We start from the raw sequence: 15,022 nt of genomic DNA, 5'->3' as shown, positions 1-15,022 counted from the left end.
CCTCAGCCTTCCAAGTAACCGGAATTACAGGCATGCGCTACCATGCCCGGCTGATTTTTTGATTTATTGTAGAGATGAGGTCTCGCTGCCCGGGCGGGTCTCGAACCCGTGGGCTCAGACAATCCACTCACCTCAGCCTCCCAAAGGCACAGGATTACAGGCTGAGCCACCAAGCCTGGCTGAGAGGGCCCTTTTAAAGGTTCATTGTCCTCAGTGCCCTGCTGCCATGTCTGGCTGGCATTTGAAAGCCAGGGACTGCAGCTGGGAACTTAGGCTCCCTAAGAATGTTGGCAGTGTGCACCTGCCATCCTTCTCCAGGAGAGTAGCTGTGACTGAGAGGCTACCAGCTGTGCCCTACACCTCTGTCCTTTCTTTTGCTTCCTAGGTCACTTTATTACCTGTTTGATTTAAATCACGCTGAAATAAAAAAATAATGGCAGGATGCAGTGGTTCACACCTGTCATCCTAGCACTTTAAGAGGCCAAAAAAGGAGGATTGCTTGAGGCCTGGAGTTTGAGACCTGCCTAAGCAACATAGCGAGATCTTATCTCTACAAAAAACAATTAGCCAGTCCTGGTGGCATGTGTCCGTAGTCTCAGCTATTTGGGACGCTGGGGGATAGGGTGGTAGAGTAGATTGCCTGATCTCAGGAGGTCTGCTATGGTGAGCAGTAATCTGCCACTGCACTGCCGCCTTGGTGACAGAGTAAGAACTCAGCTCAGGGAGGGAGGGAAGGAAGGAGGGAGAGAGGGAAGGAAGGAGGGAGAGAGGGAAGGAAGGAAATAATAATCACAATTCAGGAAATGTTAGAACAAGGGTCACCAAGCTCTCAGATTTCAGAGACACACATAGAACATTTTAGTTTGGATGCCAATACATTTTCTATTTTGCTAACTGAGGACACCACCATCTATGTTTTATGTAAGAAAGGACATTGTTAGACAAAAAGTGGGCAACATAAGCCGGGCTCGGTGGCTCAGCCTGTAATCCCGCTTTTTGGGAGGCTGAGGTGAGTGGATTGCCTGAGCCCGCGGGTTCGAGACCCGCCTGAGCAACTTGGCGAGACCTCATCCCTACAATAAAATCAAAAAATTAGCTGGGTGTGGTAGTGCACGCCTATAGATCCAGCTACTTGGAAGGCTGAGGTGGAAGGATCGCCAGAGCCCAGCAGGTCGAGGCTTTGGTGGCCAGGAGCGTGCCACTGCACTCCAGTCTGGGCAGAGTGAGACTCCAATTCAAAAAAAAAAAGTGGGCAACACATAGTCTTAAAATAAAAGGCTTTCAAGTGCACTCGATTTGGCTTCATGAAAAACCCTCTTGATTAGGCATCTTTTTCTCCTTTCTCCTTGATCTCTAGGATTGGGCCCCAGTGGTGACTTGAAGAATCAGAGTTGCCTTCTTCTGTGATAACTGGCCCCATGACCACACAAAAAGGAAAGCTGGCCTATGTCTTGCGGTTACAAAGGCCTCAGTGATCTTTGTCCCTCAGTGGCAACAGCAGGCTGTTTAAGGGCTGGGCTGTCAGCTCTCTCCACACGGCTGGCAGAGCAGCTGCTGAAGTGGAAAAGTGAGAACAACTCACTGCTTGTTCACTGGGGACAGGTAGCCATGGCTGGCACACGGCCTAGGGTCCTCCTCTGGGGAGCAGGGAGCTCTGGAGGCAGCAGAGCTCACTGATAGGGACAGAGTGTACTCCAGTCTAGGAAGCAAGCTAGAAGACCTGAGCTGTGTGCCCTGGGGTCTGGGGGAGGGGAGCAGGCCAGGACAAAGAAGGCAGGACTCCTCAGAGCAGAGCAGCAGGGCTGGGGGGAGGGGAGGACCCACTGTCCAACTTGGCCTGTCCAACTGCATCTGTCACTCTGTGGTTTTGAAACTGTGCCTGGGTGGCAGGCCTGCCCCATCCTCTCCCGATTCCCAAGCAGCCTCACTTGAATCCATTTGTGTATTGAGTTTATGCCCTAATTTCAAGTTAAGGTTATGCTGTTTATAAAAGGCTGCCGGCCGGGCTTGGTGACTCAGCCCGTAATCCCAGCACTTTGGGAGGCCAAGGCGAGTGGATTGTCTGAGCCTGCAAACCAGCCTGGGCAACTTGGTGAGACCTCGTCTCCCAGTAAATAAAAAATCAACCAGACATGTTAGCGCGCACCTGTAGTTCCAGCTACTTGGACGGCTGAGGCGGAAGGAGTGCTGGAGCCCAGCAGGTTGACGTTTGGGGTGGCCGTGAGCGTGACACTACTCCAGTCTGGGCAACTGAGTGAGACTCCTACTCAAAAAAAAAGGCTGCAAAACACTCCATTAGAGATTCTCGAAGGCCCCGCCTAGTGCACGAGGGGATTTAGCATTCAAGAGACAGTTTCAGGAAAATATTCCAATGAAGAGACAGCTCCCCTCACTTCCTTCCCTGTTGGAGTGTGTGCCTTCTCTCCTGCATCTCATTTTAGAATTCAGCAAGTCACTACAGGCATCAAATGAATGAAATTCATCAAAATGAATGAAAATCTGGCAAAGGAGATAAGACACAAAACACAGTGTTCATATTTGGAATGGAATTCTGTGAGTGACCCCAGAGCTCAAAACTCTGGAGCTCATAGAAAGAAGATGTTGCCTAATTGGGGTGGAGGGATGTGAGAACCAGAGAGCCCAAGTGACTTGCTTAGGGCCAGGATGAGTGTCAGAGGACAGAGACATATGGTCTCAAAGGAGACACCATCTTTCTATGGAGCCGAGATTCCCACCCTATCAGGCTCGACTTCTTGTATTTATTCAGTAATTGAACAACCACTTCTGGACCCCCTGCGATGTGCCAAACTTGTGCTTGGTGTTGGAAACTAGCAGTAAAGCAGAAAGGCCACTACACTCCTGTCCCATTCTCCTGGGGGAGTCAAAACAAGAAGCAGGCCCTGCAGGGCACAGCACAGTGGGGAGCCAGAGGAGGTGCTGGGGCAGAGAGGGGGTGCCCCTGATAGTGGATGGGGCTTATCTGGCAATCATTTCCTGGTAGAGCTAATAGCAGAAAAGAGGAAGGGGAAGAGGAGACTGGGTTCTGAACAGAAAACAGTACTACAAAAGCCCTGAGGAAGAAAAAAGTGTAGAAAAAATTTCCCGTTAGGGAAACTGTGTGCAGCTCAGAAAAGCTGGGGCTTAGAGCAGGAAGTGGGGTGGAAGCTGGATACAGAGGTAGGCAAGAGAAAAAACACCTCCTGTTATCTTCTCCAGCTCTTCTATAATAGGCTTGCTTAAGCAAGACATTGTTATGCCATGGACCTTCAGAAGCAGGGTCAGCTGAGAAACCCAGTCCCATGGCTCATCCTGGGCTGGAGTCAGCTTGTGCCTTGCAAATATATGAGGAACTACCCAGAGAGGGAGCTGGCTGATCACTTTTTCCACGGGCAAGCTAAGGTGCTGAGGAACTGAAACCCTATTTTGAAATCCCTATTCCCTGTCTGAGAAGAATGTACCAAAAGGTCCTCAGCTCCAGGCCCTGATGGTGTCACTGCCCTCTGTCCCTGTGGAGATCTGCCTTGCCGCTGACTGCTCTCCAAGCCCTGAAGTGCTCTCGCTCACTCTAGAGCAAGGAAGAAGGACAGGTATTTACAGGATGATCCTGAGGTCACCAGGGAAAGCCCATCTTCCCCAAATCCTTTCCCTTCTCCATGCCAAAATATTTCTTCCCCTGCTCCCAGAATCAAATGTTCATGCAGAGCTGATGCCCATGCAGAAGGCAGGTTCATTGTGTTTGTGGGTGGCAAGTAAGGAGGGAGAAAGTATACTGGGCTGGCCAGAGTTAGCATCCCAGGGTTCAGAGCAGAGATAGGCTCTGAGGGCATTAATAAATATGACAACAGACCTGACTTTGAGCTCCCGGTGACATTTGTACACACACAGGTTAGGATGATGAGATGAGCCCGATTTGTGTGAAGAGATGTGGGGGTGGTTGTGAATGAGCCAGCGTCCATGGTGGGAAGATCGCCGTGTGCACCCAGGCCATGTCACCTCCAAATGGGACTTAAACCCTCAGACCCCCAGCTCTAATTTGGGAAATGGATGAATTGGCAGGATCAGCACTAGAGAGAGAGAGAGAGAGTGTGTGTGTGTGTGTGTGTGTGTGTGTGTGTGTGTGTGTGTGTGTGTGTGTGTGTGTGTGTGTAGCTTTATCTCTCACTGCCCACAAGTAGAAGCCTTTGATATGAGAGAGTATTCGGCCAGAATAACATGGTAGAGAAAAGCAAAGACCAGTGCAGAAGATGCTAGCAGGATAGAGAAAGCTCCTGTGGATTTATCCTCCCTGAAAGAAACCTGGAGAAGGCCTTAAGAGGCTCCTCAAGCCTGCCAAGGTTGTGCCTGGAAAGAGATATAGACAGTTTATGTGTGAATCCACTAATGATCTTGCAGGCTATAGATTACCCCATCACATAGTTGAGGAAAGGAAGGTTTGGGGGTTTAAGCCACTGTCTGACACCAATGTAGAGAAGGGGTTAAGAGACCAGAATCAAGTCCAAATGCTTGTGCTCAAACAGTGGCTTTGCTACTTACTTGCTGGGTAATCTTGAGCAAAGTGCTTGACCTCTGTCCCTGTGTTCTCATCCATAAAATGGGAATACAGTGATACTTACCTGATAATGTTGCTGTAAGGAACAGAGAAGATAATTTGTAGAAAATGCTGGAGTCTCCAGCATGTAGTGAACACAGTACCGATTAACCCACTGCTGGGAGAGCTGACACAGTGTGCTGACTGTACTGCCTGGCTCAATGTGAAAATGGATAAGAGCCCTGGGTGGCTTTGGAGAATTGTAGGAACAACCAAGGCAGAAACCATCATTCATGGTGTCCCAGCCAAGGGAAGAGAGCACACGGTCTGACATGTTTAGGAAATGGATCTGGATTCCTGGGGATTAAGGAGAGTCTTCCAGGATGGGGTTGCTGATGGGATCAGTATCACTGGTTCAGCAATCCTGACTTTGCCTAACCAAGGGGAGCTAGGCTGACGTGTGGTCATGTGGGTGTGGGCCTGGCCCTTTCAGCCACAGCCACCCCTGTGCCCTGTCGGTATGTTGCCAAGGCTGATGGTGTCCATACCAGGGCCTCAGTCGTTGGATTCTGGACAGTGCAATGGCTGCCACTCCTCCTGGCTCACGTGTCTGTGCATCCCTCATCTTCCCAGCAGGTAACTTCTGAGTCTGCAGACAAGAGGCGGAGAAGATGAAGGAAGACTGTCCACCCAGTTCTCACGTGCCCATCAGTGACAGCAAGTCCATTCAGAAGTAAGCCTTGGCGTATGGGCATAGGCCTTCGCACCTGCCATCTCCTTGTGGCCACTTCCCCACCTTGGGCAACCTTTGGGTGGAGGGCCTGTGAGCACTTGTTCATAGATCTGATGGTGTGCCCTGGGGGACAGGAATGAGGTGCTTCTTTTTGAGCCTGTTTGCTAGGGGAACCATAAGCCACCCATGACCATGGCTGGGAGGTGTGGTTCATAGAAAACATGCCCCAGATAACAAATACTTCATATGAAATTAAAGTGTACAAGATCTCATTAATTTATAACTTATATTAATCACATGTTGCTAAGATAATCATTTAGATATATTGGTTCATTCAAATATGTTCATACTAATTTTACCTGTTTCCTTTTCCCTTTTGACTTGTAGTAGAAGATTGAAGCTGACCTGTGTGGCTCACATATATCACATCTGTTGGCCTGTGCTATCCCGCAGAGCCCAGCCTGGGTGCGAGGAGCTGTCCTGGCTTCCTCTCTCCCACACAATGCCCTTTAAAAGGGAAAGCTTTGGGGCAAAGGGGGTCCCCCCTACAGCCCCCCTACTCTCAGGACTGTCTCCTTCAACTCCTGACTGTGTCTCTGGAAAGTTAAGATGGGAAAGAGACAGACACCTTTCATGGTGCCCCCACAGCAGCCATACAAGGCCCCTGTAGGAAGTAATACGAGAAAAAATGAAGAGTCTATAAAATGCCAACAATCCGAGCCCAGGGGATTTACTCTGAGGAAGTGACTCAGAGGTAAAGTACAGAGAAGTTGTCAGGGACTCTTACCAGTAATAGTGAGTGTTCCAGCAACCTTCATGTCCTAGGTGTGATATGGGCCTGCCCTGTGAGTCTCACTTGCCTCTTAGCCCCACTCTCATGGTTCTCACCAGGGACCATATGCAAAACCCTCTATCATACTGTGTCATGATAGCACAACCTGGTCTGCACTGATTATATGTGGCTTGCAGAACAAGTGCTGTTATACTCCTTTTACAAATGGAGAAACTGAGGCCAGGGAAGCTCAAGGCCTTGTCCAAGGCCCTGCCATACCCCAGGGAAGCCCAAGACCTTGTCCAAGGCCCTGTCACACCCCAAGAGTATGCCTGTATCTTTACCATTTTAGGTCGGAGCTCTTAAGCCTGCTGAAAACCTACAACTGCTATCATGAGGGCAAAAGCTTTCAGCTGAGACACCGAGAGGTGAGGCCTGCTGCTCTTCCTTTTTTCATAGGGTCACCATGTATCCTGGTTTTGCTGAAGACATTTCTGCCTTACACCTGTTGTTTCAGCATAATTGTTAAGACCCTTCACTCTCAGAAGTAACCCAGTGTGGATAATCATCTGGTTACCCTCATCACTCACTCCCTGAGCCAGACAGGGACCAAGTTACCAGTAGCCAGGATATCTCCCTTGAGGCCCCCATAAAGGATGCCAAGGTTCCAAGCATCCCTGTGAGAGATCACTTTGGAGACCTTCTCCTTCCACCCACAACCTTTGTCTAGGTGATTGCTGGGACTTTGGAGTCTGAAATCTTAAAGACTGCTTAGGGACAGTCCTTCTTTTGTTCATCACACCACTCAGTGAATGGACTGAGAGGAGTTTGTCCCTCTCTGTTCCCTATCAGCCCAGCCAGGTATCTGGAGGGTCTCACCTGTGCTCCTGACACTCAGTGCTCTCATCAGTAAAGTGAGGTATGCAGCTCCACAGGGGACTACAGGCTTAGATACTCACAGAGCCAGGCAAGATGGGTGTAGGGAGGGAGTCCCCACTGTAGTTGGCAGCCACCCATCACAGCACCCATTGCTGCTGTGTGGGAATATGGGCCCAGTACAGCCAGAGCCTTTCTGATTTTCCAAAAGAAGTTAGATGTCTAGAACTTCATGAGGAATTTCTCAAATCTTGAAATATCTTGAAAGCTAAACAAAACATGTCCTATATTAAAAGCAGCTCTTGGAGCCTCCAGCAGGGCTCAGGCTTGGGCAGCCAAGCACCAGTGGGTCCAGCCACGCCCTGGTCTTGTGGCCATCCATAATGTGGGGCCCACATCCCCTCTTCTATTGTTGAACACAGGAATGGGCCTTATAATCCCTGGGAAACCCACTACCTCCTCAGGATGGGGCCACTCACTCACTGGTATTTAAACAGTCATATATCTTTCTACAGCTACCAGACCAGAATTAGCCCAACATTAGCTCTGGGCAGCTGGGTGTTGCCTGTCAGTGGCAGGATGGAGGGCCAACTGGAATCCGCTTGCTGGATGGCCTCAGTCAGACCCCCGAGACAGCCCCTCAGCCAGGCCACAGGTCACACCATTTGGGAACTCTGGTTATGTCGGCCTGGAGGGGAGGGAATCTTCGGGTTCTGGTCCAGACTTTACTGGGCAGCCTGTGGCAACCTGAAATGGCACAGACCTCACCATCTGCCTTCTCTTGACCTTTCCTTGAACACAAGGCCCCAAACAACGTGCTCCCTTCCCACTCTGGCTGCCTCATCATGCCATGCTTCTTCAGTCACGCTCTCCCCTCCGTGCAAGTGGCCTCCTCTGACACCTGTCTTGTCCTGCCTGCCCGCAGAGTGCCCTCCCACTCCTACCTTTAGTTCTGCTGTCTCTTTTCTTACTTTAGCCATAGTCCCTTCTGAGCTGGGCCTAAGTCCTGCCAGGTTCTGCATCCCCCAGGCCTGGACCCAGTGCTGGCCCCTGGGTATTGCTGTTGGATGGATGTCTTAACCAGCAGGTGCAGGCCTGTGATGAGTTGGGATGAGTCCTGAGCTCCAGTGTATTGGGCAGTGGGGAGAGGTGGTAGAGTGGCAAATAGGCCCAGAGGGGTTTTGATGTGTGCTGCTAATGAGGAGCTGGCACCCACTTTAGATCTGTTGATGGAGACATGGGATATGGTCCGAGGCACTTCTGGTTTGGCTGCTTTTCTTCAGCTCTGGAGCTCTGTGATCCAGGTGAACTGGTTAGATATGCAACTTCTTACCATGCCCCTCTCCACAAGCCAGCTGAATCAGAAACTCTTAGTCCTCTGTCTATGTTTTAATAAGCCCTTGAGGGCATTCCAGTGGAAGGTAAAGTTTGAGAACCATTAGTAACAGCTTGGTCGTGGCACTTGGAATTCCCCAAAATAATCCCCTCTGTAGGAACAGCTGTGTGGGGAGTAGGGCTGGGAAGCCCCAAGGCTATACCTGTGTTTGTAGGTGGAAGGGGAACAGCCCATGTGGAGAAGTGGGAGACTTCAAAGCCGGGAAGAGGTGTTCCTGACAGCCCGCAATGGCAGGAAGTTAACCCACAGGGGAGATTTTCATGTTCCTTACCCTGAAGTGGGAGTGAGGATCTGACCTGATCTCCATAGAACCAGAAGGTACCTTTCAGGACCCTCCTGCATCTTAACAGACAAGGATGTGCCAGCCTGAGGAAGTGTGCATCTTTTGGGGGCTGACAACCACCATAAAGATGAGGCTGTAGGCTTGGGAAGCACAGTTCTGACACTGATAGGCACAACTGGTTTCTAGGGTTACCATGCCTCTCAGGGGTCTCACTGAGACTCTATGACCCACCCACAACCCATCTGGAAGATTGCAGACCTGGGACCTCCTGGGCCTCTGACAACTCCACAGTGCCAGGTACTTGGGCACTCCAGACCGGCCTCTCCTCAGGCACCGAAGGTCTCAAGGGCTGGGCAGAGGGGCTTACAATTCCCTGAGGAAGCACCCATGCACTAGGCACTTTGCCTCTCTTTTATTTATTGTAATACAAGCGTTTTGCAATGTAAGGATGACCTTTTTCCAGGTAAAGAGATTGAGGCTTTCAGAGTTCACCTCTCCAGTCTAGGATCACATTGATGTAAATGAAAGATGCTGGCATGGCTCCAAGGTGTGATCACATACAGTCATACAGCAGTACCATTTCTAACGTTAAGCTTTGGAGATCTTTGGAGGTCTCCATTGAGTATCAGTGACTGGGTCCCAGGGACACAAGATCTGTTTGTGGTCCTTCATTCCCAAGCCCAAGCTAAGGTGTCTTCAGGCCGCCAAAGAACCTTCTCCCTGCTGTCACCAGGCCTTCCCCACAGCCACTGCAGTTTGGGGTACCTTCCCCTCCACCATCTCACCCAGCATCTACAGAATATGGACACTCTGGGGCTAGTATCTCCCTGTGAACCTTCTCCTAACTTCCTGAGGACTGGGAGAGGGGTTCCCCTCTCAGGAGTCGGAGGTGCCAGCTGCCTTCATTGTAAAACTTGCCTTTGGAATAATTGTTTGTTTTACATCCAAAAGTGTGAGAAACAGGAAGGAATCTGTGCCTTTTGAAGATGGCAAAGGGTTTTAATCGACCTGTTGGTATCTCAAAAGAAAAACAGACCACCTGGCAATACCAATGTGTAAACCTATCACTTTTGACGAAGTGTAAGAGGCAGTAGGACCCTCCCCCTGATGGGTGCCAGCCTGGACCCACCCTCCTGTCTCTCAGTGTTCAGTGAGCTCTGAGGCTCCCCCTGGCGGCCATGAGCACACAACACACACATCCTGCTTCCCAGCCCCAGGCTCCCTTAGCAGTGTGAGAAATAGAGGGATCATCCCCTGGCCAAAGGGCTCCGCCTCTCCCAGTGGTTTGAGAAGCCGGGATTCTTCCTTGAGGTGGTTGCTCCATCCTCTCTCCTAAGGCCTGGAAGACCACCGGCCCCTGGGGATAGTTGACCCCATAAGCATTTGTCCATGGGAAGCCACAAAGTGCTTCCCAACCTGCCCCACTGGGAGGGGCCGTATGCTCCTCCAACTCCCACCCCACAACTCCAACAGAAAGGAGGAGGAAGAGGGGGAAGGATGTTATTGCTCCATGGGGTCCCACCAAGAGGACTAAGTGTGAAGAGAAAGGAATTCTGCCAGAATGAATGTTCTAGCCTCAGGAGCTTGGGACACTACCAGGAGTCCCTCCCCCAAATGTTTATTCTGTTTGGGGGGATACTTCTGAAGGTACCTTTAACTTATTGCACATGAAGGGGCTATTAGCAGGGAAGCCCAGAGCTCAGGAGTCTCCTTACCCTGCCCGACCCCTGCAGACACAGCAATGTGGCTTCTGAGCCTGGGAAAGTTCGCTGAAGTCATCCTAGTTGCCAGACCCTTCTGCTGACCCAGATTTTATGCTGCTTTGCAGGCAGAGCTGCAGGGAGGCTGGGCACCACAAATCCGGCCCATGCAGGCACCACTCAGAGGTCAGTCCTCCCTGTCATTCCTGAGCATTGACTAAAGGCTGTCCTACACATATTTGCCAGAGAAGATCAGGGACTGACAGGTTTGAGACCACCAAAGAGACACAGCAGGCTGTGAAAGATACAAACACTTGTATACAATGCTTATAACTGCACCTCCAAGTTCATCTGAACAGCTTCCCCAGTCCTTCGAGGGTGTGAAGGACAGTGTTTGTGTTTCCATTTCATAGGTAAGGAAACTGAGTACATTTTTCTTTATAATGTGTGGTTTACAATCTATCTCCCCAGAAGTACAGATAACAGAGGGCAGATAAACATTTCATAAATCCAAAGCGATTAAAAATAGCCACAAAAAAAGAAAGAAAATAGATTGATAGTTTGCAGAGCAAGGAGGTAGAGGAGACTAAAAAAGCCCAGATGAACTCAGCTGCAGCCCCCAGCTCTGTCTTCCTTCTCTCTTCACTCTCTATCCCTTCCCGCATCACCAGGGTCAGCCAGCTTTGGCCTGGCCCAAGGGAGTGAGGTGATCGTTCCTCCGTCCTGATTCGAAGAAGTCCTCCCTCCCCCCACTTGCCACCTTCACCTCCATGCTTGCCACATGCTTCCAGTTCTCCAGACTGCGGGAGACCCAGGGCTGGCTTGGGCCTGAGGACATCTAGACTTGCCTAATGCAGGACAGCTGGACGATGCCCTGCTCTTCACACACAGCTGAGAGCATTACTTTACAGTGAGGTCCCTGGGTGGAGGCGGTGGATAGAGGTAGAGATGGTGGGGTTTAGGCTACTAGGTCCAGGGACTTGGCACCCTGTGAACTGAGTGGTGACAATGCTATCTTGGCCCTCAGCATAGAGAACTCTCTCAGTGCCACCACAGGACTTGTGAGTGGGAGCCAGCAGGGTGTCTGGGTGTACCCAGGTGACAGGTGCCCTGGAACACAGTAGTGCATTTGCTAAGACCCCATGTTTTCTCTTAGGCCTCATAGAGGGCAGGGGCCAAGAAGCTGACTTGGGAGTGACCAGAGACTTGCTTTGAAACTACCTGGGAGGTTGAGACCTGGTTTCCCCACCTGCGATGGTAAAACTACTCAGAGTTCCTAAAACGCCAAACAGCCTGGGAGATAGGTCCTGAGAATTATCTAAACAGCCTGGGAGATAGGTCCCGACAATTATCCCCATTTTACCCATGAGAAAACTGAGGAACAGAGACATTCAACAACTTTCTCAAGGTGATCAGGCATTAAGGAGCAGAACAAATAGAATCACGTGAGGCGGGCTGTTACCACTATTCAGAGTGGGGGTCTCACTATGAATCACCAAAGCTGCCAGCCCCTGCAGAAAAGCATTTCCCTTCTGGAGTCCTGCCAGGAACAGTGTCCACCATATAGGTGGGAGGGGCGGAGGCATAGACTCAGAATGCTTTTCACAGAAGTCTTTATTGGGGAGAGGTCAGAGTTCATAGATCACTGGGAGGTGTGAGTAGAGAGTTCTCAGAACACTGCTGGGGCAGGGGATGCGGGGGGAGGCTGTCGCTCGGCTGAGCTGCCCAGAAATCCGGCTTTTCAGGTCAGAGTTCTGGTGCCCTTCCCGTACTGGGCTTGTCAGGGAGTGCCCAGGTGCCTTGGCTTCACAGACCCTCCCTCTGGGCCACCCCCTGGTCTTGCCACTGTCCATCTGCCTGTGTAGACCCCAGGGGCCAGCAGAGGAGCCAGTCCTCCTTGGCAAGTCCCTCCGACTTGGCCGTTTTTCCTGGGACTCCCCAAAGAGCCAGTCCAAGGGGTCCACAGTGTCAGCTGTGGGCAGTGTGGGCAGTGTGGGCTGCTGGCTTCTGAAACAGGCAGTGATGTCCTGTAGGGATGCAGCAGGGTGGCTCTTCTCGCAGGCCTGTGCTGGCCGGTGGGGTTGCCTGAGTCGGCCCTGGGCTGTGGCCTCATCCAGCACAGAGGTGGGCTGTGCCAGCTGACAGATGGACTTCACATAATCATCCAGGCTGGGAGAAGCTGGGGGCTCCTGCCCAGGCTCCCCAAGCAGCGTCTCCTCTGTGGTCTCCCTAATTGTGGGCAGGTGGGCCACAGAAAGCAGAAGCCGGGACCTCATCACTGCTAGCACAAGGAAGCAGCAACCTGTGGGTCAACAGAGGACAGGTCGTGAGCGCCTGCCATGCCATCCTGCCGCCCCCTCCACTGTCACCTCAGTTCGTCCAAGGCAGCCTGTAGGAATCAAGTGCCACGAGAGCAGTTTGAAGTTTCCAGAGCCAAGACCCCCTTGGATTCCTGGACTCTTCCTGCCTGCTAACATTAAAAACCCACGGGCTTAAGACTATTCTTACTGTTTCTTCAGAGTGTGCACAAATAAGAGAACCCAACCTAACAAATGCAGAGTCAGGGAAAACTCGGGTTTAAAACCAGGATCTGCCACATGCTGGCCTTTGGCAGGGCTACCTCTCCATACCTCCACTTACCCATCCATAAACAGGGTTACAAATACCCACCTGGCAGGGATGTGTATGAAACACATGACATAACACCTCAATCCCTCTACAGACGCTGCCACTATCCCTGCATCTCTCTGGTTTCTAACCCATAGTGAGGTTATGCAAGCCCAGGCTGAGAATTGTCCTCAAGGATACACAAAGCCCTCAGGTTTTGTCTCAAGCCAGAGGGCAGCTACCCTCTCTTACCTGTAGCTGAGGGGGTCTGGAGGTGGCAGGAAGACTGGATGACCAAGGACAGGTCAGTCCAAAGGAAGCTCTGGAAAGCTCCGGGTAGGCCGATGGGGGTCCTGCCGTCGAGCCCTGTGTCTGGTGCCTGATCGCCGGGAGGACGGTGAGGATGATGTGCCAAGGCCCGCTGTCCACAACCAAAGGCTCCTCTCTGAGCTGTCTGGCGAACCTCAAGGCCTGGAGGCTGCTTTTATACCTTTCCACCAACTATCAATTACTGTCACGAGGGCCAAAAATAGCTGTGCTCAGGAAGGCTCTCTGAGGAAAACAGCTTGGCGGGGCGGGGCCTGGCCCAGCTGCCAGCCTGGAGCATGTTTGTGCCTGGGTGAGGCTCGAAAATATTTACACTGGGGGGGCAATCACTCCTGGCCACTTCCCTGAGCTGGGAGAGGTGCGGGCTACACTGGGCCCTCACAGGAAGCCCCAGGGTCTGCCACCACTGCCTGAATGCACTCCCCACTGTGTCTTTCACCAGCACCCCATGACCCCAGAACACTTCAGCCTATTGCTTGTTCTCGCAGAGTCCTGGGCCTGCACCTAGGAGGCTAAGCCAGGACTTCAGTGACCTAGATGAAACATCAGCCATACAGGGCTCCAGCCTGGAAGCAGTTGAGTTCGGGCTCCCTGGGCTTGCTCCAAGCCACATCCAACCTCCGGTGGGCCAAGGACAGCCTGCAGGATCTGGTCCTGGCTTTGCTACACCACAGATGTGGTGCTTTCCAAGAATTTGTTTACTTGTTCAACAGATATGCTGTGCTATCATGTGCCAGATTGTCCTAGGCACAGCAAACACAGAACAAAGACATGGCCCCCTGGAGTACATATATTCTAGCAAGGGAGAAGATCAAGGTGCTGTGGTTTTAGAAACTGATAACAACTGAAAAAAAAAGTACAGCAGTGCAGTAGGACAGGGTGATGGGCTGCCACTGTAGGTAAAGCGGTCAGGAGCGTCTTCCCTTAGAACGTTAGAACAGATACCTGAAAATATAGGGGTTGGAAATTCCAGGTGGAGGAAGCAGCAAGTGTGAAGTCCCTGTGGTATGAGAGTGTTCTGGATGTGCTCAGGGGTCAGCAAAGTGCTCAGCCACATGACTGGCCCATGTGGAAGGGGCTCAGTAGACGTTAGATTTCCCTCCAAGGGTGAGGGAAGGACTCTGCTGGTTTCAAACAAGGGTGTCACAGTTTAGCCTCTGCTCCAAAGGATTGCCCCTGCTACTGGGCCTGAGCCGAAGGAAGTGGCAAAGGGGAGGCTAGGGAGTCTGGGCAGCATTAGGAAGCCACTGCCTATGTCCAGGAGTGACCATGTCAGCACAGGAGGCTGCCAAGGATGAGATGGGACCAGCCTCAGCCCCACCTGGAAAATACCTGTCTTGTGCCTGCAGGCAGGGCAGAAAGAAAAGTTGCTGAGAGGCAGCCCAAGCCTGACTCCTGAGGCAAGCAGGAAGGGCTGGCAGGCCCAAGGTTTTGCATTCTAGCTGGGGAACTCCACACAGGCAAAGGCGTGGGATCAGGAAGGGTGTCTGAGATGGGTGATCAGGATTTCAGTTGATCTTGGCAAATCCCACCTTAACCGTTCTTATATCTTCCATAGAGCCTTTGTTAATTTATCTGACTCTTACTTGGATTTATTAGCAATGAGTAAATTAGTCAAGAGACTGAAGTGAGGAGGGAAGTATTGACTGGAACACAGAATTAGAGAGCCCAGAATGGCTTCCAGTATGTGGAATTTAAAACTCCTCATGAGCCGGACTCAGTGGCTCAGCCTGTAATCCCGTGCCTTTGGGAGGCTGAGGTGAGTGGATTGTCTGAGCCCACGGGTTTGAGACCTGCCTG

General features: G+C 51.4%; 2 protein-coding genes across 2 annotated transcripts in view; one reads left to right on the top strand and one right to left on the bottom strand.

The window, feature by feature from the left end:
- Positions 1-15,022, top strand: part of RASSF4 (Ras association domain family member 4) — a 33,599-nt gene that overhangs the window by 3,559 nt on the left and 15,018 nt on the right. Inside the window, exons 2-3 of the mRNA XM_008053316.2 lie at positions 5,162-5,261; positions 6,386-6,461. Coding sequence (XP_008051507.1) covers positions 5,200-5,261; positions 6,386-6,461 — 138 coding nt within the window. The 5' untranslated portion in view covers positions 5,162-5,199. The remainder of the gene's footprint in view (positions 1-5,161; positions 5,262-6,385; positions 6,462-15,022) is intronic.
- Positions 11,885-13,341, bottom strand: CUNH10orf10 (chromosome unknown C10orf10 homolog). The gene is made up of 2 exons (XM_008053315.1): positions 13,148-13,341; positions 11,885-12,590 (listed from the first exon to the last, which is right to left on the bottom strand). The coding sequence occupies exon 2, from the start codon at positions 12,562-12,564 to the stop codon at positions 11,917-11,919; it is 648 nt and encodes a 215-aa protein (XP_008051506.1). The 5' UTR covers positions 12,565-12,590; positions 13,148-13,341; the 3' UTR covers positions 11,885-11,916.

The sequence above is a fragment of the Carlito syrichta genome, unplaced genomic scaffold (genome assembly GCF_000164805.1).
Source record: "Carlito syrichta isolate Samal-C Ts95f unplaced genomic scaffold, Tarsius_syrichta-2.0.1 Scaffold288054, whole genome shotgun sequence".
NCBI classification, from domain to species: domain Eukaryota; kingdom Metazoa; phylum Chordata; class Mammalia; order Primates; family Tarsiidae; genus Carlito; species Carlito syrichta.
This window is presented reverse-complemented; position numbering and strand designations above follow the sequence as displayed.